Source organism: Patagioenas fasciata, chromosome 18 (genome assembly GCF_037038585.1).
Source record: "Patagioenas fasciata isolate bPatFas1 chromosome 18, bPatFas1.hap1, whole genome shotgun sequence".
Lineage (NCBI taxonomy): Eukaryota > Metazoa > Chordata > Aves > Columbiformes > Columbidae > Patagioenas > Patagioenas fasciata.
Window position 1 is genome coordinate 12,906,316 of NC_092537.1, and position 19,499 is coordinate 12,925,814.

Genomic DNA, 19,499 nt, shown 5'->3' on the forward strand with positions numbered 1-19,499 from the left:
TTTCTTCCAGCAATAGTGAGAAGGTTACTAAGAAACGTGGGAGCCTGAGGATGCCCTTCGTACTGTGCCTTTCTAAGGACCTATGACAAGTGCAGATGCTTTTGTGATTTGTTGATGACAACTTCTGTATGTTGGTAGAATGCTGCTTTAAACACCACAGGATGCCCTAAGAACTTGAGTCCCAGTTAGGACCCAGTTTTATACAGAGTCCGTGACTCCTGGTTGACAAATACTTCTGTGAAGGAGTGATAGATGGCTGAAAGAGCTGGCATCTCTTTTCCTCTAAAACATGTGATTCTTCTTTAATTACTCCAAGGCCCGGAAAGCATTGACAGAGAGACAGAAGGATCTGGAAATGAAGACGCAGCAGCTGGAGGTGAAGCTCAGCAACAAGACAGAGGAGGAGATTAAGAAGGCGAGACGGAAGTCGACGCAGGCCGGTGAGTGCCCGTGTGTGTCAGTGCCCGCGGGGAGCGCAGCCCCATGGGCAGCAGGAACCAGGTGGGATGCAACTGCCCATCCACCCGGGTGTTGCTTGGTTTTTACTATTGTGGCTACAAAGTCCAAGTGATCTGTGCTACAAATCCATTTGGTATTAAATCCTTTGAAGAAAGAAGTCTGTATTTTCCAAGTCAGATGTCCCCAAATTATTATTTTGACAGCTGGGGTGAGAACAATAAAAGCAGGTGAATTACCCTTTTGTTTAATGAAAGTACTGAGATGATGGAATGTGAGAGTTTCAAAGTCAGGTTCAAAGCTCTGCTAAGAATGTTTCTTCCTTAAGTCATAGTTCCTTCATTGGTTCTTTCCTAAATCCCAATCACCCACAGCTATGTGGGTGCCTGTTATGCTACCTATCACTGTCTTTTTCCTTGAAAGTGAACCTTTTTCTTTTTTTCCCTGCTAGTCAGTGACTAAAACAACTTCTGTTCAAGGGATACTGAGGGTAGAGTAGCATATGATACTCTGTAATGAGTACACAGCTACTTGATGTGACCTATACGTGTTTTACAGAGGCCCAAACCACTTCTATGGGATCCATCAGGAACTGTTTTGATATCTGCAAAGCTGATATGTGCAACTCTGTTAGTACCTTTGCTGAAAATGTGTTTTAAGTAGGGATTCTGTGTTTCATCCCTTCGCAAGTCCGTTCCTTGGCAGAGTTCTGAGGCTTTTAAAACCTCAGGGCAGCCTGTCTTGGTTTTGAGAAGAGCCTTTCACAGGGTGACCATGTGTAAAGACAACCATTTGAGTAGAAAAAAAGTTACGTTTTAGTGACAGGAAGCTCCATGAGAGACGCTCCTTATCCATCAGCAAATCCACAGCCTTTCTCTGCGAGTCCTCAGAAATTGTAATAGGTATTTATTGAATGAGCAAGGGAGAGCTGAAGATCACAGAATCACAGAATCCCAGAATGTGAGGGGCTGAAGGGACCTGGAAAGCTCATCCAGGTCAATCCCCCCATGGAGCAGGAACACCCAGCTGAGGTTCCACAGGAAGGGGTCCAGGGGGTTTGAATGTCTGCAGAGAAGGAGACTCCACAACCTCCCTGGGCAGCCTGGGCCCGGTTCTGGCACCCTTACTGAGAAGTTTCTTCTCAGATTTAAATGGAACCTTTTGTGTTCCAGTTTGCACCCATTGCCCCTTGTCCTATCACTGGTTGTCACTGAGAAGAGCCTGGCTCCATCCTCCTGATACTCACCCTTTATATAGCTGTAAACATGAATGAGGTCACCCCTCAGTCTCCTCCAGCTCCAGAGCCCCAGCTCCCTCAGCCTTTCCTCACACGGGAGATGCTCCACTCCCTTCAGCATCTTGGTGGCTGCGCTGGACTCTCTCCAGCAGTTCCCTGTCCTTCTGGAGCTGAGGGGCCACAACTGGACACAATATTCCAGGTGTGGTCTCCCCAGGGCAGAGTAGAGGGGAGTTTGATGTGATTCTCCCCAGCACTCTCCCCGACTTTGTGCCACTGGTATGATGTGTGGCGGGGGAGGATTTAGGCATCAAACTGTTAGGGAAAGAGTAATTGAGCCTCATTTAAAGAAGAAAAAGATTTTATTAGGCAGAAAGCAGTAATCTCTGAGACAAGTCCTGTAGATTTCCCAACCACCTTTCCCTCTCTGTCAGAGTTGTGCAACAAAGGAAAAATCGCAGTAACCGCAGTGTATTATGTCACTGCCCCGAACGCAGGAGGAAGCCGGAGTTCAGCTGGAATCGTGTGTCCCCAGAGGCTGGAGGATGCGTTAGTGTGCAGCCGGGCTGGGGCAGCAAATCAGTGTCCATCCATCTCAGACAGCTGGAACCTGTTTAAAACAGACCCATCGTAGAATGCAGACTCACCTAGAGAGCGCTACCCTATAGCTCAATAATTCCTTGATTTCCTGTTTTAGTGATTTTATTTTTCAGATGTAACTTTCTGTCTATGACCATTTTTTTTAATGAAATAGCTTGCTTTCATGGTTCTGGGCATTTTGTAAAATATTACTCTGTGTTCATATTTTCCTTTTAAAATCTTGTATTCCCCCATTATTCTTTCTTGCTCCAACCCCTGATCTTTTACCACGCATCATGTGCACGCATTTTGTTAACATTTCGCTGCACCTGACAAATATGATGTAACAGAACTGCCCCAGCTCCACCAGGACTGACCTTCAAACTCTCTGTGTCTCTCTATAAAAGCTGAACTGCAATTTCCTTCTGAGCTCTGTAACACTGGCCAGAGAAGCCTCACGTGTTGCTGTCTTCAACTTTTCAGGGGATGACCTGATGCGCTGCGTGGATCTTTACAATCAAGCCCAGTCCAAGTGGTTTGAGGAAATGGTGACCACCACTCTGGTATGTAACTCTGTGTAGTATCTTACGTGTATAACACGGCAAAATCGTAATGGCACAAAACATTCATCACTTGTAGGTAGTTACAGGGCAAAGCAGTGGGAAAAACGGGGTGATAAATCTCCCACTGTATTTCTTTCTTAAGAAAAACTCTTATCATTAGGGGAAGGAAGAAATAATTGCTTCTTTGCAGAGGCATTAAACCAGTTCAGGGCTGCTTAGGGGTCAGAATGCTGGAATTGTCCCCAGGAAGGATGAAGTAATGCACAAGAAAGACATGTAAAATATGTGGTAAATCGCTGAATCCACTTATGCATCAGTTAATTTTTGTGTTCTGTGATTTTACTATTCCATCACAAGTATTACCAGCTCAGAAGAGGCATGCTTTCATTGCCTGTTTTTCTGTTTCTCTGAAGATAACACGGCTCACGGTGTTCACCATGAGGGCATATACCGTTGGCGTTAGTCACCAAGATGCCAAGATACAGCTTTGATGTGCTGTATTCCTGGAAATACCTGTACTTCAGCTTTAGGCCTCTCCTTCATGTCATTCCTTAGAGCCTTTCTGGACAACAGCCATTTGCTTTCAAAAGCAGGAAATAAAAATGTCTTTTGCCTGTATTTTTCTCATTGGACAAACACAAAATGGTAAACACCTGCTAATGAGAACCAGGGTAATAAATTGCTCAGCATTTGGAAGTGTTTCAGTGAAATATTTAAACTGCAGTAAATAAACAAAGGCAGATGGATGAGTGGAAAACCAAGAGGTGGATATCTTCCCAAAAGCAGAACAAGAGAGTTGGCATTCCTATACATAAGGAATCTGATTCTCACCTTCACTGGTGGTTTCTCACCGATAAAAATGACACTGACCATCAGTGCCACTGGTGTCTGTTAGCTGCGTCTTTGCTCCAGGAGAAGTACGACGGAGAAGTGCGCTGGTAAATAGCTCAAGAGAGAGGTCGCAGCCTGCAGGCTGCACAACAGCTCTGTCAGTTGTGAAACGCAGGCTGACAAGCGTTCGAAGGTAAGTCTTGGTAGATGTGATTACGAAATCTGAATTGAAAAACAGTCTGCATCTGACCAGCTCACATACAGATTGGTCCATATGCAATACAAAGTCGAGAGAGCTAAGAGCTGAAGATTTGCGTTTACTTGCATAACTTGCTCTGTGAGGTTTCTGGTGCAGATACAACGCACGTTCTGCACATGGTGTTCTCACCAGCCCTAGCACACTGGGTTCTGTGTTCTGGTCCTGGACATCTGTGCCCTGCATAAGGGAGACTGAGTTTGCAGTGGGTCATTTTTTCCATGATGTCAGTACATCAACTGGCACAGCAATGGGAGCTCAGTCTATTTCGGTCCTGTCCATACAGTGAGCTCCTTTGATTTTCCTCCTCCCCAGGCAGATCGTCTGCCACCTGAGATTTTTGTGCTGTCACGAAGAATCTTTTTCCCAAAAGACATTTAACAAATTGCAAATAGCACAGGGAAGGCAATGTAGCCGCCTGCCTGCTCGTACATGCCCAGGTTGCACTCCACCATGGTGACCAGTAAGTGGACATCAGAAGTGCCCTCTGAAGGCAAGGGTTTTTTAAGATCTGACCCCATTGGTGTCCCTGTGAATACAGAGCTCTTTAGTGATACATCCATGTCCACACAGCACATGTCTTAAAGGCAGACTTCCCCAGCATCCTGCTTCCACTGCTGCTGCCCAGATGGACAAGGAGGGACTAAGTGCAGATGTTGGGGTGTAATATCAGAATCCAGAAGAGGGAGGCAAAAAGAATCAGGAGGAAAGTTAGAAGTCACCTGCCTTTTCAACTAAAGCGTTACTGAGGTCTGCTTGCTGACAGCTGAGCAAGGGGGAGACTTGTTGTGGCTCATCATCTGGTGAACAGATGAAACTGCTCTGAAGGGGGTCGCGTTAGACCGAGTGCAGGCAGGCCCTCTGAGCGGTGCATCGCAGCGCGGCCTCCTGCTCCCTCAAGCAACAAAGCCTGAAAAGCTTCTCGCAGGGAACAGGTTCCCTCTTGTTTTCAGCATCCCTGAAGACAGGGTAGTCTCAGTTTTTGAAAGGTTTTGACCTCCTTTTCTGTCATTAGGCTCTGGGTGAAGTGACCTTTGTTGCTTACTGTTTCTGATTCTCTGCAAATAGAGGGGTGTACAACCACAGAGTTCACCCACAAAGCGTGACCCTGGGGTAGTATCGCACTGACTAGCAACATTTTGTGTGTTATCCTTTCTCTGGGCCTTCAAGCTCAGCTTCCAATAAAAGTATGGCCTTGTTTTCCTTCATGTCCAGGAGCTTGAGAGACTAGAAGTTGAAAGGGTGGAGATGATTCGGCAGCACCTTTGCCAGTACACACAGCTGCGTCATGAGACAGACATGTTCAACCAAAGTGTAAGTCTGCTTGTCGTTTGGTCGCTTTGGTCTTTCCTGCGCTTCAGCAGGGCAGAACGGTCGCTATCCTGGCCTGACGGATGTGAAAAGTGTATTAGTCAGCTGGTTAGTTTGCAACACCACTGGACTGACACCCTGCAGTCCTGCTCCTCCGAGATGCTCTGATCCTGGTTACATTTCATACTACTGGATCACAGCTTTTTGCTGGGGGAGACACAGTGAATTGAATTACGTTTGGCCAGCACGAGCCATTATGAGCTCTCCCTGCATGACGCACGACTCCTTGAGGTCATCTCTTCTTGAAGGAAGATGCTAAATAGTTTCAGTGTTGTGGGAGGGAGTATATATTTATTTTATTATTAAAAAAATGTCTAGTTTTGAAATATTAAAATATGGGAAATGTATGCTGACCTCAATACATGGTTGTATTTGGTGTAAGGTGCAGATTGCAGGACAGGAGTCAGAGACCAGCCGGCCAATGCCTGGCATAGGAAGCCTGTCTCTGATGTCCAAAATCTGCCTCTTCTGCCCGCTGTGAGGCTTCACGTTCAGATCTGGCCGTTGTCCACCGAGTCTCACATATGTGTGGTTCTCACCTGTCTGCAAATGCAACATAGGTGTGCCCAGAGCTGCTCTAGGCTTCTGAGCAATGTCTGTCTCTGCTTGGAAATGTGCCCTTGACATTTTGATTCTTGTTTTGTTCATTTTAGACAGTAGAGCTCGTGGATCAGTTGCTTCGGAAGGTGGATCCTGCCAAAGACAGGGAACTGTGGGTAAAAGAACACAAAACTGGAGATATCCGACCTGTGGACATGGAAATATAGACTGATCTATACTTGTATGTGATGAGTCCACTGAATTAACCAGGCTAACGTTAGATTTCTAAGGGTCAGAAGAGCATAGGGAAAAGGTTGTTACACTTCTCGACACCTTGTAATTTATGCCTGTACAGGCTATCTCTGTTACATTTAGTCATAAAAGTGGTCCTCATTGTGCTGAGCCTTAAGCACCAGACATTCCGGGGTGAAAGAACCAGATGTGTGCTCCCCACCAGGGGTTCCCAATTGCACGCAGCTTCCAGGAGAAATCTGCTTTCTGGTACGGAGAGAGCTCTGTTCTTCAGTGACTTTGTGCTCCATCCCTTGCATGACTATCTTTCTACGGTATGTTAGAACAACCTCGCAGTGAGCCTCTGACTAGTAAGTGGATAACTGTTCGAACATGATGCGGGACGCAAGGAAGTCCTGATCATGAATCCCAGGTCTGTCACTGACTGCTTTCATGGCCATAGGCAAGTCGATTAAGTTTTCTGGCTCCCCCATCTATAAAATACGCATATCTTGCAGTAATGTTGTGTGCATACATTTATTTCATATAACAGTTTCCCACCATGGCAATGAAGTGATGGCCCTTCTCCCAAAATCTATGGAGAAGACTCCCATTCTTGCTGTTTTTTACTCCCTCTCAGGGATACATAAACCCATTATCATCATGATTTCTGTTCTAGGCCAATCAATAAGGCTGCAAGGGTTATCATCACCATTATTTATCAGGAAAGACTTGGTTGTGCTATACCTACCTCATTGGCTGTCTGAATGCCCTCAATGACAGAAAGAGGTTATATACCAAGGAATAAGTAGAGATGTTCAAAACCCTTCCTGCTTTTGCAAGAAGTTTTTGCACAGAATCTCCCTAAAGACAGTCCTCTAACATTTTTTGGGATCCGGGTTTAAATTGCACTTTGTTGGTTCCTTCAGGTGGATATCACAGCCTTTAGGTATCTTTAATTACCAAGTTTGTCCAGCCAAAATGCGCATTTTGTCCTTTTAGAGCCTGATTTTCAAAGGTGTCACAAATCTGGGATGCTAGATTGTATAAATGTAGGTGCCCAGCACTTCTGCACCATCAGATTCTTAACCGTAGGTTTTTCCTTCGTTGACCTTACCACAAACCACCAAAAATTCAACACTTCTTGGCACATAGTATTATGTAGTTTGGAGACTGGTTTTGAAAAGGTATTAATTGTCTTCTCCTGCTGTTATTTCTTGTTGGTTATTCAGTGTTGCCGTTAATATATCTTTCAGCATTCCATACGATGCCAGGATTCTTCAGATTATTGCTTTAGGTCCAGCAGAAACCTTGATTGTCACCACTGTGGCCTTTACTCAGTGTTTACTGTGTTGTTATCTACAATTTGCCAAACGTACTGTTTCATTTGATCCACTTTGTCTCATCGTTACCATCCTTTTTCTCCCCAACACAAAAATTGCATCCTTCTTTTGTTCTACAGCTACTCCAGCTTTGTGCTGTGATTCCATCATTGAGAATTAATATTCCCCTTTATAAATACAAACTGAAACACGGAGAAATCTTATCTGAAACACGTGTTTAATGTTCCTGCAGTGGTTCTTTTTCTGTATTGTTATTTCAAACTGAATTCTGTTGCATTTTCCTACAGTTCCCTTTTTCTCAACCATCTCTCTAGCAGCACAGATTCATTCCTGCCTTGTAAATGCCTCGACAACCCGCTTTCCTGCTGTGTCATTAACCTTTATAAACCTTTGCACGTTGGCAGGTTCAATGCCACGAATGCTCAGGATCACCATTCCTTGTGTGACACCTCCCGTGCTGCAAATCCATTACTCACCTCTGAATTGGCGACTGCTGTTTTCTTCTTGGTGTTGACACACTTACATGAGTCTCTCCTAAGTTCTTGCAAAAAGCATTTGCAATGCAGGTGAACCATGGTTTGCCTGAGTGTCGCATGGTCCTTGAGCTCGGTTCGATACAGTCGCTTTCCTAGAACCCTCTTCTGTGGCTCAAGCAGGGAGGTTTAGTGATGATCTCTCTTTTTCAGTCTTCTTATTGATTCACTCTTTATCCTGTTCTTTTGGCATCCCAGTGTATACTTTTCCTATCTCTACCATGCACTTTCGAGGACAGGCACCACTTTTTTGTTGGTTTTTTCCTTGTTGTTTGGTTTGGTCTGGTTTGGTTTAAGAAACCACAGGTGCCGGGTAAGCTTTCGAAACTTCAATGGCCAAAAATAACTGGAGCACCTAAGAGCTGCATCTCAGGTCGACCCCTGTATTCTAAGCTATATTGTAAATTAAAATGAGCAATCTTGACTATACCTCACCACATTCTTGTTTTGGTTGCCAAATAAAGCTGGTTGTGCACTTCACACAGTATTCTCCTTAATATCTGTAATAATCTGTTATTAATTACGGTGTATTTTTCCTCTTTCTTTAAAGAACTTTGTTATTTTATCTATTTCGAGCTGGAAATACAGTCCATTAGCACAGGTTTCTCTGTGGATTTAAATGTATATTGGTTCCGCTACTTAAGCTGCACTTCTCAGTTGTATTTCCCGGTAATCTTTTTTTCCCCCTTTGATTTCTTTCCAAACAGTTTTCCTATTTCTAGTTTTTGGTCCATTTGAAATGTTGCAGGAATGTGCGAGCTGCACAAGACAATAAGTCTCTTGATGGAGTCCGTATCTCTTTTTCACTTCAATAATCCAAGGGACCGCTTGTGCCTGGCTGTTCTTCTTCACCAGGCCCCGCGAGTGCTGGGGCTGCCCTGTGGTGGGTGAGATGCTTCCTATACAACAAGAATTCCATCTGTAATTGGTGGAAGTGTTAGGGAAGTTTTGCTGTTGCCTGTAGACATCTTCTAGACATCTTCCAGCTTATTGCCTGCAAAAGATGATATTCCCTTGTGATACGACACTGCAGACAGTGGGATCAGTGCTATCCGGCTGATGGATCCTGGACAGTGTGACACCTTGCAGGTCAGTTCTTCTGAATGGACAGCATCGTCAAAGAAGGTAGTGACAAGTTTGAAAGGAAGCATGGATGCCTGCCCTCATGTTTGTTCCTAACAAGGTAACTTTGGGGGTTTCAGCATTGCTCTGTTCATCTTTCAGTGAGCTGAAAAAATGCAGCTGAACTCGGTCTTTCCTTGTGCAGTAGCTCATCCTAAACAGCTTCTTCTCTGGAACAAGATCAAGCTTCATGTTATGTTAAAATAACCAGTGTGTGAAAAACATGGTGATGTTGTAATGTAGCTAATTAATAGGAATAGCAAAGTAAGTCTCTTGCCTCCATAGGTACTGACTTAAGGGTCACCTCGTTTTGTGTGGTAGGTGGACACACACACTTGATGGAAGTTTTTACTGTGTTATTCACCACAGCTGTCGGGGTTTTTCTGTTGAGTGACAAGGCTGTCTTGCATTTTCCTACAGCCCAATGGTCACAAAACAGAATGTGAGCTTTTGAGTTTTTTGATTTTTGTTTTTGCTTTCACCTGAAGAGGTAGAATTAGTGGAAATTTGTCTCTTATTCTTATCTGATCGTTCTGCTGGGCCAGGTCTCGTGCTATCAAGCCTCTGGCTCCCTGGTGATCTCGGCTTCATCAAGAGCCTTTCAGCCCTTATCGAGCTCAAGCACTTCATGAATTCCTACAGCTTTGAATCCATTGGGTGTCCTGACTCCAGTGCCAAAGCCGGTGAGGTGTTTACCAGCTGTCACCACAGCTGCCGCGCAGAACGAGAGCATTTTATTCGTCATCCATATCATATGACTTCAAAGGCATCTTCTGGCCCAGTTGACTCAATAAAGGGTTCTCATTGGAAGTCTAAGGTGTTCTTACAGCTAATTTCCTAACAGAGCTCATTCTGGATCCAGTGCTGTTGGTTGATTTCTGTTGGGATTAACAAGATGAAAACGAGTCCCTTACCACATGGGCCAGTTGCACTCTTCTCCCATCACTGGCAAGATTCCAGTTGCTCTCATAGAGCAACATCCAAAATGGGCTAATTCTCAGATTTCCAGTCTACTCCAGATTCACTCAGGTCTGTCACTCACGTTTGTTTGTCTTCTGAAAGACTTCAGTTGCTCCCTTATGGAAATATTATTTCATTATTTGACTCTGGGATCTTTAGAGATACATTTAGTATTTTTTTTTTAATGTTAAAATATCGTACCAGTAATGAAAATCATATGGAAGTCTGTTATGTTTCCCTGCCTGAGCTGCTGCAGTGTGGCTGTGCTCCCCTCGTCTGCACAGTCACAGTGAACACTGAAATTGCTCTTTCTTTCGTGCATGACAGGCAGTGTGGAACTTGTGCTCTCTTTCTCTTTACTCGTTGTGCATCTGCACAGTTCCGTGTTGCAGAATTAGCTGCTTTTTGTTCAGCTGGCAGCCCCACGCTGTAATGTCAGCATGTGTAGCCGTCTTGTGACAGTGAACTGCACTCAGATCACCTCTTTTTGTTTGTTTTTTGCTTTTTTATCTAACAGGAATTTTCTCTAGAGCATTTGTAGGAAACTTTTGCATGCTCAGTAGTAGTCATAATTTCTCAGACTTTCTCAGAACCTGTTTTTGATGTCTTTATTGAAGTATTTGCTGCAAGTTTGACTCAGAGATTTCTTGAACTCAACAGGGAGCATGTAGGCGATAAGAGACTTTGAAAATCAGGCTAACAAACAGAAATGCGCAAGCCTCTTTTTTCCTTAGTCGTTGGGTACATGTATAAGGTAAAACATCAGGAAATGAGAACCTCAAATACTTAATGTGTAAGACCCAGCTGCTCTACCTGCAGCTCCCAGCAGCTCCAGGAGTGACCCCGTGTCGGGCTGGGATGGCAGCGCAGCTTTAGAACATGGAGCTGATGCAGCCACAAAAACCCAAATCCAAAATCAAGTGAACAAGTAGCTCTGCCCACCTATTTGTTCAGTCACATACAGGGAGAAAAAGAGCACTGCTCACCCAGGTGGGCCCTTCGCTATCAAGCACCTTAAGAAATCCAGACCAGCACCTTAAAGGTCCCCTTGGAATGAGTAGATGTGACTTTGTGGTGTGATCCATTGATTGTTTCCCTCTGAACTGAAAATGTATTTTCAGTTTTATCGTAGCTAGTGTGCATTTTTATCCTGCTGGGCCTGCTCCCAGAGACGCCAGTCAGAGCTTTGTGTCCCGGAAGCCACCCTGGTCACCCTGACCATCCTGCTTTGTGACAACCAGACCTTCAAAACACAGCATCAGAAGGGCAGCTTTCAAAATAATGAGCTCTCCTGGTCCCAGACCTTTCTGGAAGGTCTGGAGGCTTTTTGCCACCCAGTATGTGTTGAGGTAGGAGTGTGAGGTCCCAGCGGTTGCTGCAGCGTTGCTGTGAGCGGTTCTTGCTCGCTGCGCTCGGACACAGTGGGGAAGGGCTGATGAGCGTCCTGCACAGCAGAGCTGTCTGACCTTGTACCAGAGGAACCTGCTGGTCATGTTAAGTTAAATGTGGGCAACAGTCACAGGCAGATTCAAATTAAGAACAGACACATGGGGCAGGAAAACATTTAGCTGCCCCAGTGGCATCTGAGCTTCTTGACACTCGTCTCCCCCAGACCCTGATGTGCCCAGTAACAGGCTCACCCCTCTCCAAATTCTGCTTAGCATATGGAAACAAGTGATTAAATGTTCCCATATGTCTATTGCTCGATACAGGGCTCTCCGCTGGTGCCTGGTTGTGCCAGCGGTGGCTGCAGAACGGTTGGTGTCGTTTGGCCGTGCCCGGCGCCCTCGCACTGAGCTGCACGTGGCGCTCAGGCCGCCTGCAGGAGCTTGAGCACACGGTCTTTCTGCTGTATAATGGTGATGAGGTCTTTCCCATCAGCAAATCCTGGTCTTTTCCCAAGAAGCACTATTTTATAACTAATATTCACTACTTTGTCTCATAGTAGATCTGATCCATATAAATGTGCATCTTTCAGTTCTTTTATTTTTCCTCTTCATCGTTTCGGTGGCCACCCTCCATCCCTGAGATACACCAGTTTGCAGGATCTTTCATTTTGAATTTTCATAGAATGTTGCTTTAATGTGCTGGCCAAACACCATGCTTTTAGGTATTTTCTGAGAGTGGTAAGTGCATGCTTTTTGGAGGGTTTATTTTTGGTTTTTATTCTGGATTTTTCCGATCAGCCATCAGGTTTGGAAGCGCAATGACTCCTTTTTGTGCCAATCACTTTTCTTCCTTTCTTCCTGGACATTTTTTCTGAAGGGACCAACACATAGCACAATTCGACTTAAATTTCTAATCCCATGCATTCCTCAAGGCAGAAACCTTTCGTGCCTAATGATGCCTCTGATTCTAAGAATTGTACGTGGATAAAATCTTTTATAGACCAATAAAAAATAAGTCTTAGATTAACCACATAGTAATCACAGAAGAAATAACATAGATTTGAAACATTCAAATTTAATTCCCTCAACTTACATTAAGTTGAACTATTTCAGGTGCATTGCAAGCGATAAACTCAGTGGATACTCTGAACAAAAGCTTTTCAGCTGCTGTATTCAGGTTCAGTGAGTGGACAAGACTATAATTTTGAATATATGCAGTCTTTCAGGGCTTTATTTAACGAGTAACTGAGTAATGGCTTGTATCACAACCTGACGAAAAGTCTCATAGTTCCCCTTGAAGTGCCTCTTGAAATCTTATCTGCTACAAGCATGTAGAATTCACCCTACAAATTCCCAAAGCTCAGGAGCAGCCGGTTTGCACAGATCTGTGCAGGATTCTCGGTGCCGCCTTCCTCGCTCTGCGCTCTTCTTGGACATCCACGTATCCGGAGCCCCACGGTCTCTCACCGACCTGGTACAGTCACCCGAAATTCTCAATGCTGAAAACAAAGTAGGAAACGTTAGACTTAAAAGCAACCGCATTGAAGGAGTGTTGCTAAACCAACGTGACACATCCCTCGGTATAAGGGTCTCGGTAAAATAAGCAGGGAATTCTGCAAGAAAACATATTGGAAGTCTAAAGATGAAGAGTAATTTCGGGGATATCACATCTGCATGACGTGACAATCGTAGTCATTTGAATTTGGTAACGCTTGACTGGAAATCCCCTGTGCCTTTGGGGTTTTTTTAATGGGATGCCTGAGATTTTCGGAATAGCCTGAAGAATCTGGATGTCCATTTACCACTCTTTCACTCCTGTAGGTCAAAAACACTCTTTAGGAGCAACAACCTCTATCCATTATGAAAAAAGCAGGTACTAGTATTGGACAGATATTTTATTCTCCTATTTAGATGGTTTCCTTTCAGCAGCCCACGACAGTGGGAAGAATCCACCAAACAGTTCTGCAGGGATTTACAGGGATTCAAAAGCGAGCCAGATCATCAGTCATGTACTAAACCAGAGTTTTCTACTAAAATAACGTTATTATTTGGTCCTTTTGTGTAATTTTTGCTAAATACTTCTAAATTTCTAGGGAAGTTATCTTCTGCCAGTACTAATGACTTATTTTTAAAGATGTTTAACCAAAATTTTATAACTTTCCGTAAATTTTGGCTGAATAGACCCCTTAAATAGTTGATGTATCATGCAGCCTCCGTCTGGGTGAGAAATGAATTTTGGATAAGTGTGCAAATTATAGGATGGCTTTTGTTCCATAAGGATACATGAAGGAATCGCTCACTGAACTTAAGGAGTTGAATGCAGAGGACATTGAAGGGGCAGATCTTGGGTCAACTGGAAGAGTTCAGTGGAAGCCACTTTATGTCAGCTGTGGGTCTTGTCCTTCAGTATTGAAGGCATTTCCTATACATGATTTTTCTGTCCTACTGTAAAACAATTTCATATGGTTAAACTGTATTTTCCTATATTGTTCTGCAAGTTTATATGCACCACAGTGCTCATCTCATCTCCTGTAAAATAAACTGTACAGAGACACACTGAGCATGGAATTGTCTTTACGCAGTTGCTCTTTCTTCTACCAAAGGCACACACTTTTTGAATGCAATATCACCGAACACCACTTGGGGTACCATATGCGCATGTTCTGCTTTGTTGATAATGCAGCTTGAATTTGCGATCACATCACTCGTGTAATCTACTTGTACTCATCCTTTTCAGATCTTTGCATGATGTTCAGATGAGTACAGCCCCTAAAGTTTCATTTTTATTAGGAAATCGGTTTAAGAAACACCTGTAGTTCAGTGGTTTGTTTCTTAAACAAGCAGGCAAGCTGGCCATGGTCAGTCAGAAAGCAGCTGCCGTGAGATGGGTGTGCGTTGAATCACCCCTAAGTCTTCATCCAGTCGGTGCTTTACCTGCAAGTTCAGTGTGCATCTTGAACCTCAGTTGGAGAGAAAACACTGTTGTAAAATGCTATTGTTAATAAATTGTTCTACTCTGAGTACTTGAGTTAACGTGCATGCTGGCAGGCGTTCTGATCAAGTCAAGATCAGCCTTGCCAAAACCCTGTCTAATCCAACAACTGACTTCAGAAGCCACCAGCTGGGATCCAGCTGCAGCAGCAGAGCCCAGCGCCAGCAGTGTCGCAGAACACGAAACCACCTTCCCAGCGACGTGCGACTTGGAGACCTTGGATTGGAGGTAGCAGCATTATCCACACACCTCATAAACCTCACCGGAGCTTTCTTCTGAGAATTTGCCCCATTTTGAACTAATGTAAAATTTTGGTTTCTGCAGCCACCTGCAGAACGGCATCCCACAGCTCTGCGGTGTGTTTGTACACTCATGGGTAAGTAGTTGCAGAGGTGTGCACACTCTTCTCAGAAAAGGAGAAGAAAGGTAAGACACTGAAGAAGTTCCAGGTGGGAACTTGGTTTTCACAGCAGAGTCTTCGCACCTAAATCTGTTAAAAAAATCTCTGAATGTTTTGGGGGTTGGCGCATGCTATAGAGCAGCTTGGTCACTACTTAGCAGTTCTCCATGCATTGTTGTACATTGAGCTGCAATTTATCAGCAAAAAGCATTTTCAGTTTTAGAGGACTTGGACACACCTTTGAAACTCAAGATGGGGGGTTGCCGTACAGACCATGACGCTTGTTTACCGCACTGGTGTTGTGCTGGTGCTCAGAAAAACGTGACGGTGAAAGGACCAGAGCGAGCAGTGGAAGCAGCAGGGTGGCACCCTCACAGTTTCCGATGTTAAGATGTGGAGGGCAGGAGGTTTTACCGCATTCTGCACAGGAATACCCATGTTAGACTTTTGCAACCAAAAGGACTAAAATATCAGCTTTGATTCCACTGTGCAGTTAAGCCATTGACCCTCCTGTGTTCTTCAGATGTGGAAAGAAAGCTGCAGGGGCATCAGCCAGGAGGTTTGATTTCAGACCACTTTGGGGACTAAGTAGATATGCTTTGTGCTTCAAGCTGTTAACGAATACTTCAGCAGCTCCTGTTAACTGTAAATAAAATTATGACAATACAGTCTGCATCTTCTGCTGTTTCCGTGACCAGCAATATGATCCCGAAATCTCCATACAAATACAAGTCTTCTATATGATGAAGTGGACAGTATGTTAGGAGTATCCTAACTTCCACTTTATTGCAAGTATTAAGTGGAAGTTGGAGGCTGTGTGCACGCCATCAGAGGGGGTCAGATCCTGTTTTGCTGTGGGTGCTGTTCCTCACCACACTCACGCTGTGTTTGTGGTGGGCACCCCTGCCTTCGGGGGTGGAACAACTCGGTCTTATTGAAGGCAAAATTTGGGGGTGGTTCAGTGGTTACAGTGAGCTGTGAGAGGCAGGCTCTTGATGGCAGCGGTGCTTTGCAAATATAATAGGCCCAGGCAGGGTATCTCAGCAAAGCATATTTTAATAACGATTTTGCAAGACCGGGTGTTCTCCTGAAAGGTGGGCACACATAATAGGGCAAAAAGCCCCTGCTTGTTTCCCCCCAAAATCCCGGCTGCAATTTCCCTCCTGTTCCCCATGGGTTGGTACTGCAGGGTTTACATCCCACCCCAACGCATACAATACCCTTCCCCTGATCAATATGGTACTTGGGCTACACTTCCCCCTAAACTAACTTGTAAATACAGGTATCAGTATGTATACAGGTATCAGTATATATTCCAGGAAGTGACTGTTTTACATTAAGGATTCATAGTCCGATGTCTCTTGGTCCTTTCCCCCTGCTGGGCTCAGGTGCCAGGTCCTCGGTGTAAAAACAACAGCTTTTTCTCCGTTAAACGTTCCTTACACCCAAGAAACAGAACAAACTTAAAATTCCTCCCGCTTTAGGAGGACGTGTCGGGGTGGATGAATTGAGTGCAGTTCTGAGCAGCATTTTCCAAAGCCAAGAGCTGGATTGCTGTGCTGAATGGCTGCTCGTTCTGTCGGTGCTGAGGCTGTCGGGTGGCTGGGAGGACGTGTGCGTTCCTCAGCTGTTCTGAACAGCTGGGCTTTGCTGTGAAGGGCACTGGTGCTGGATAACCCTGCTTAGACACAACCCTTCAGACTATTAAGAGCTGAGAGAGGTTTAGCCCTGGAAATATCTCGGATGCGGTGCAGCTGTGAAGGGTGATTGGGGCACACACAAAATCCCATCTGGCCTGTGTCCCTGCTCCTGGGCATGTGCTATGGGTGGGATGTGTAGCCCCTTCCCAAATCCCTTAGCAAGCAAGACGGCCCCATCAACAGGGACGAGACCCAACAGGAGCCAAGGGAAAATATTACCTGACTTCTGCAGCTCAAGAAAAGCGCTTTAACCAGTACAGGTTTTGTTCCTAACAGTTCCAAAAACTGTAGTGAATGCAAGCTGCGGTGTGAAATGGCACATGCCCAGATTTGCCCAGGTCATCCCATGTTGTGTCTGGGGACCAGGGACCGGCTGCCACAGCACACGGGCACGGAACTGGTCAGTGGTGGCTCAATGAGGGGTTTACACAGTGCATTTCAGAACTAGCCATCTGCTTTCTTGGCTGTAGATGGCCCCATGCATTTATCTTATGCTGTTGAAGCTAAATGTTAACTTTTGATGCTGTACAGTGTATTCTCATTATTGATTTTGGACCGTCATGCAACTCGGGGAAAAATATAGCACTTCAGGCATACACATATCAGGGGTAAGACTGTGTCTCTGCAGTGACCTCCTATGCGACAAAAACCCCATCAATTGATTTGAGGCAAATTTTGTATTTTTTAATTTAATTTAATTTAATTTAATTTAATTTTTATTTCAGACAGAGACTTCCTGCAGCCAGCATACATTGTAGTCGTATGCTTAACATAACCCATGAGCCTGGAAAGCCATGCAACTTGTTAGAACGATCTAGAACAGACACTATTGACGCAAAACCAGTATTTTGTCACCTGAGATGAAATATTGGTGTAGATCTACCTTACAAAATGACGTTTCTGCAAGATTTTCTCATATGCTCATTCCTACTGTCACACAGTTCCCAAACCTTCCTGCCCGCTCCACCCAGCGGGCAGAAAACATCACCCTGCAGTGCTTATAGAGACCTGGACCCTGGAGTTTCTACCATAGCAGTGACCAGTAACTATTTTTCCTTTTGAAAGATGTGCTGTCCGGTCCTTCGTGAGCTGTACCTCACGTCTGATGAAAAGCCAGTCCTCAGTAGGTTAGTAAAACTTAACAGGGTCCGAGGAACATTAGCTGTTTCCTATTTGTAAGAGAAACCTTCGTGTCTGGCAAATGAACATCTTTCCATGTACATTTTTTGGGGTTTTGCACAGGGTTTTATGTCCAAGAAGCTAAAGGCTAATTTTAAATTGCTATTTCTAACTCATCTGAAGACCAGCGACACCCCTGATTAAGCTTTTGTCTCAACAGCCTTCTACATCTCTTCTTCTTTCGTACCCTGCAGCTGTGGGTCACCCTCTCACCTGGAGCTGAAACAAGCCAGGAAAGCTCTTTTCTTCACAAATCCCTCCTGCTCAAAGCATTTCAATTCACCGAAGCAAGGGGCAAAAAACGGTAATTCAGGCTGCAAAGTCAAGCTGCAAATTCTTATGCTGAGGATGGCAGAATTTCATAATCTGAAACAGGTTTAGGCTTTGGGGAGAGAAATCGTACTCCAAGCACTGCTGGAGCCAGAGGTTCAGCCTCCTGCAGAGGGTCCTCAGGTGTATGGACCACGGCAGGAGCTGGAGGGAAGGAGCACGAGGCGTTGCCTGTCCATGCACTCCCCCAGCTGGATGGGGTCCCCACCCCCGGACACAGAACACAGAGCAGCAAAACACCTGAGTTTGAATGGACCAAAGCTTCTCGCCGGCTCAGATACGCTCGAGTTTTGTGGTTAGAACAGAACATGCCTCAGCAAGCCCTTGCACTTTTCCGCATCTGCCCCGCGGGTGAACTCGGCTGTCGTGTTATGAGAATACGCGTTTGTGCCAGATCGTGCTGATTTGTTTTACATGGGAGATCCAAAGACTTCAGGTCGACAGGCTCCAGCTCTGCTCTGGTTACGGACAAGAAACGCATCAGATGCTTGACAAGGGTGGAGGTAAAAGACCAGTCATTGAGACAAACAGAGAAACAAGCCATCTAATCAGTGGCATGATTAAATCTATTTATCACAATTAAAAAAAGAGGGGGTGGAGGGGTGTTACTGAAAATGAATCTACAAGTTCTCCTGAACACAAGGTAAACTGCTTTTAGTTGTTTATTGTTAAAATACAGGAGATGATGTTATGTCAAGCATAGCTTGGCCATATATTTATCTCTTTAAGCAACTTGCTGTTTGAGGAGAAACCCTGGGGTTATTTGCCAGTGCCCTTTAACCCTCCTGCAGTTCAAAGACAGTTCTTGCCTCTTAAGATGCAGGTTTTGCAGTGCATGTTTCGGTCTGTCACACCAGAGGTCAGTGTGCCTCCCTTTTTGCCCCAGAAGGCTTCGGACTGGGATGTCTTCAGAGACCTGCAGCTGCGTGGGTTGAAAATGGCAAGATCCGTTAGCAGGGCTGGCCGTGGACCATGTGCAGACCCAACAGCACAGAAACCCATCCCCTCAGCCACAAGTGTGAAAACTACCTGCTCTTTACAATATGACTTTATTGCCTTAATTTACTTGTTCTTCCTCACTGTCAGTCTACAGTCCCTCCACGTGTCCCAATTCGGAACAGTACAAGGAGAGGGGAGAAAACGCCATGTCCTCTGATGAGCCGTTTGACATATTTCTAACTCCATCCTTGGCTATGGTCAGCAGAGGGCAACACCACATCTGTAGCCGTATTACATACCTTACCTCAACCATTACTGCTTAACCCTAATCTGAAACCTCTGACGGGATTTCAGGGAAAGGCACTTAAAAGCATTCTCCCAGGGCAGAGCAGTGGTCCTGCAGCACAGGATGCCTTGCTCAAGGAGGAGGGAATAACTTGTGGCTACAAAGAAGTGATGCTGAACCTTTACACCACAGGGAGCTACAATGTTGGCAGCACCAAAGCACTCAGCATCTCCACCTACCAGGTGGATGATGGGGTGCCAAGT

General features: G+C 45.0%; 1 protein-coding gene across 4 annotated transcripts in view; it reads left to right on the forward strand.

The window, feature by feature from the left end:
* Positions 1 to 13,978, forward strand: part of GAS7 (growth arrest specific 7) — a 151,025-nt gene extending 137,047 nt beyond the window's left edge. For all 4 annotated transcript variants that reach the window (XM_071816808.1, XM_065852036.2, XM_065852034.2 and 1 more), the window contains 4 exons: positions 317 to 440; positions 2,756 to 2,835; positions 5,138 to 5,236; positions 5,947 to 13,978. In XM_071816808.1, coding sequence (XP_071672909.1) covers positions 317 to 440; positions 2,756 to 2,835; positions 5,138 to 5,236; positions 5,947 to 6,060 — 417 coding nt within the window. In that variant the 3' untranslated portion in view covers positions 6,061 to 13,978. The remainder of the gene's footprint in view (positions 1 to 316; positions 441 to 2,755; positions 2,836 to 5,137; positions 5,237 to 5,946) is intronic.
* The last annotated feature ends 5,521 nt before the right edge of the window (positions 13,979 to 19,499 follow it).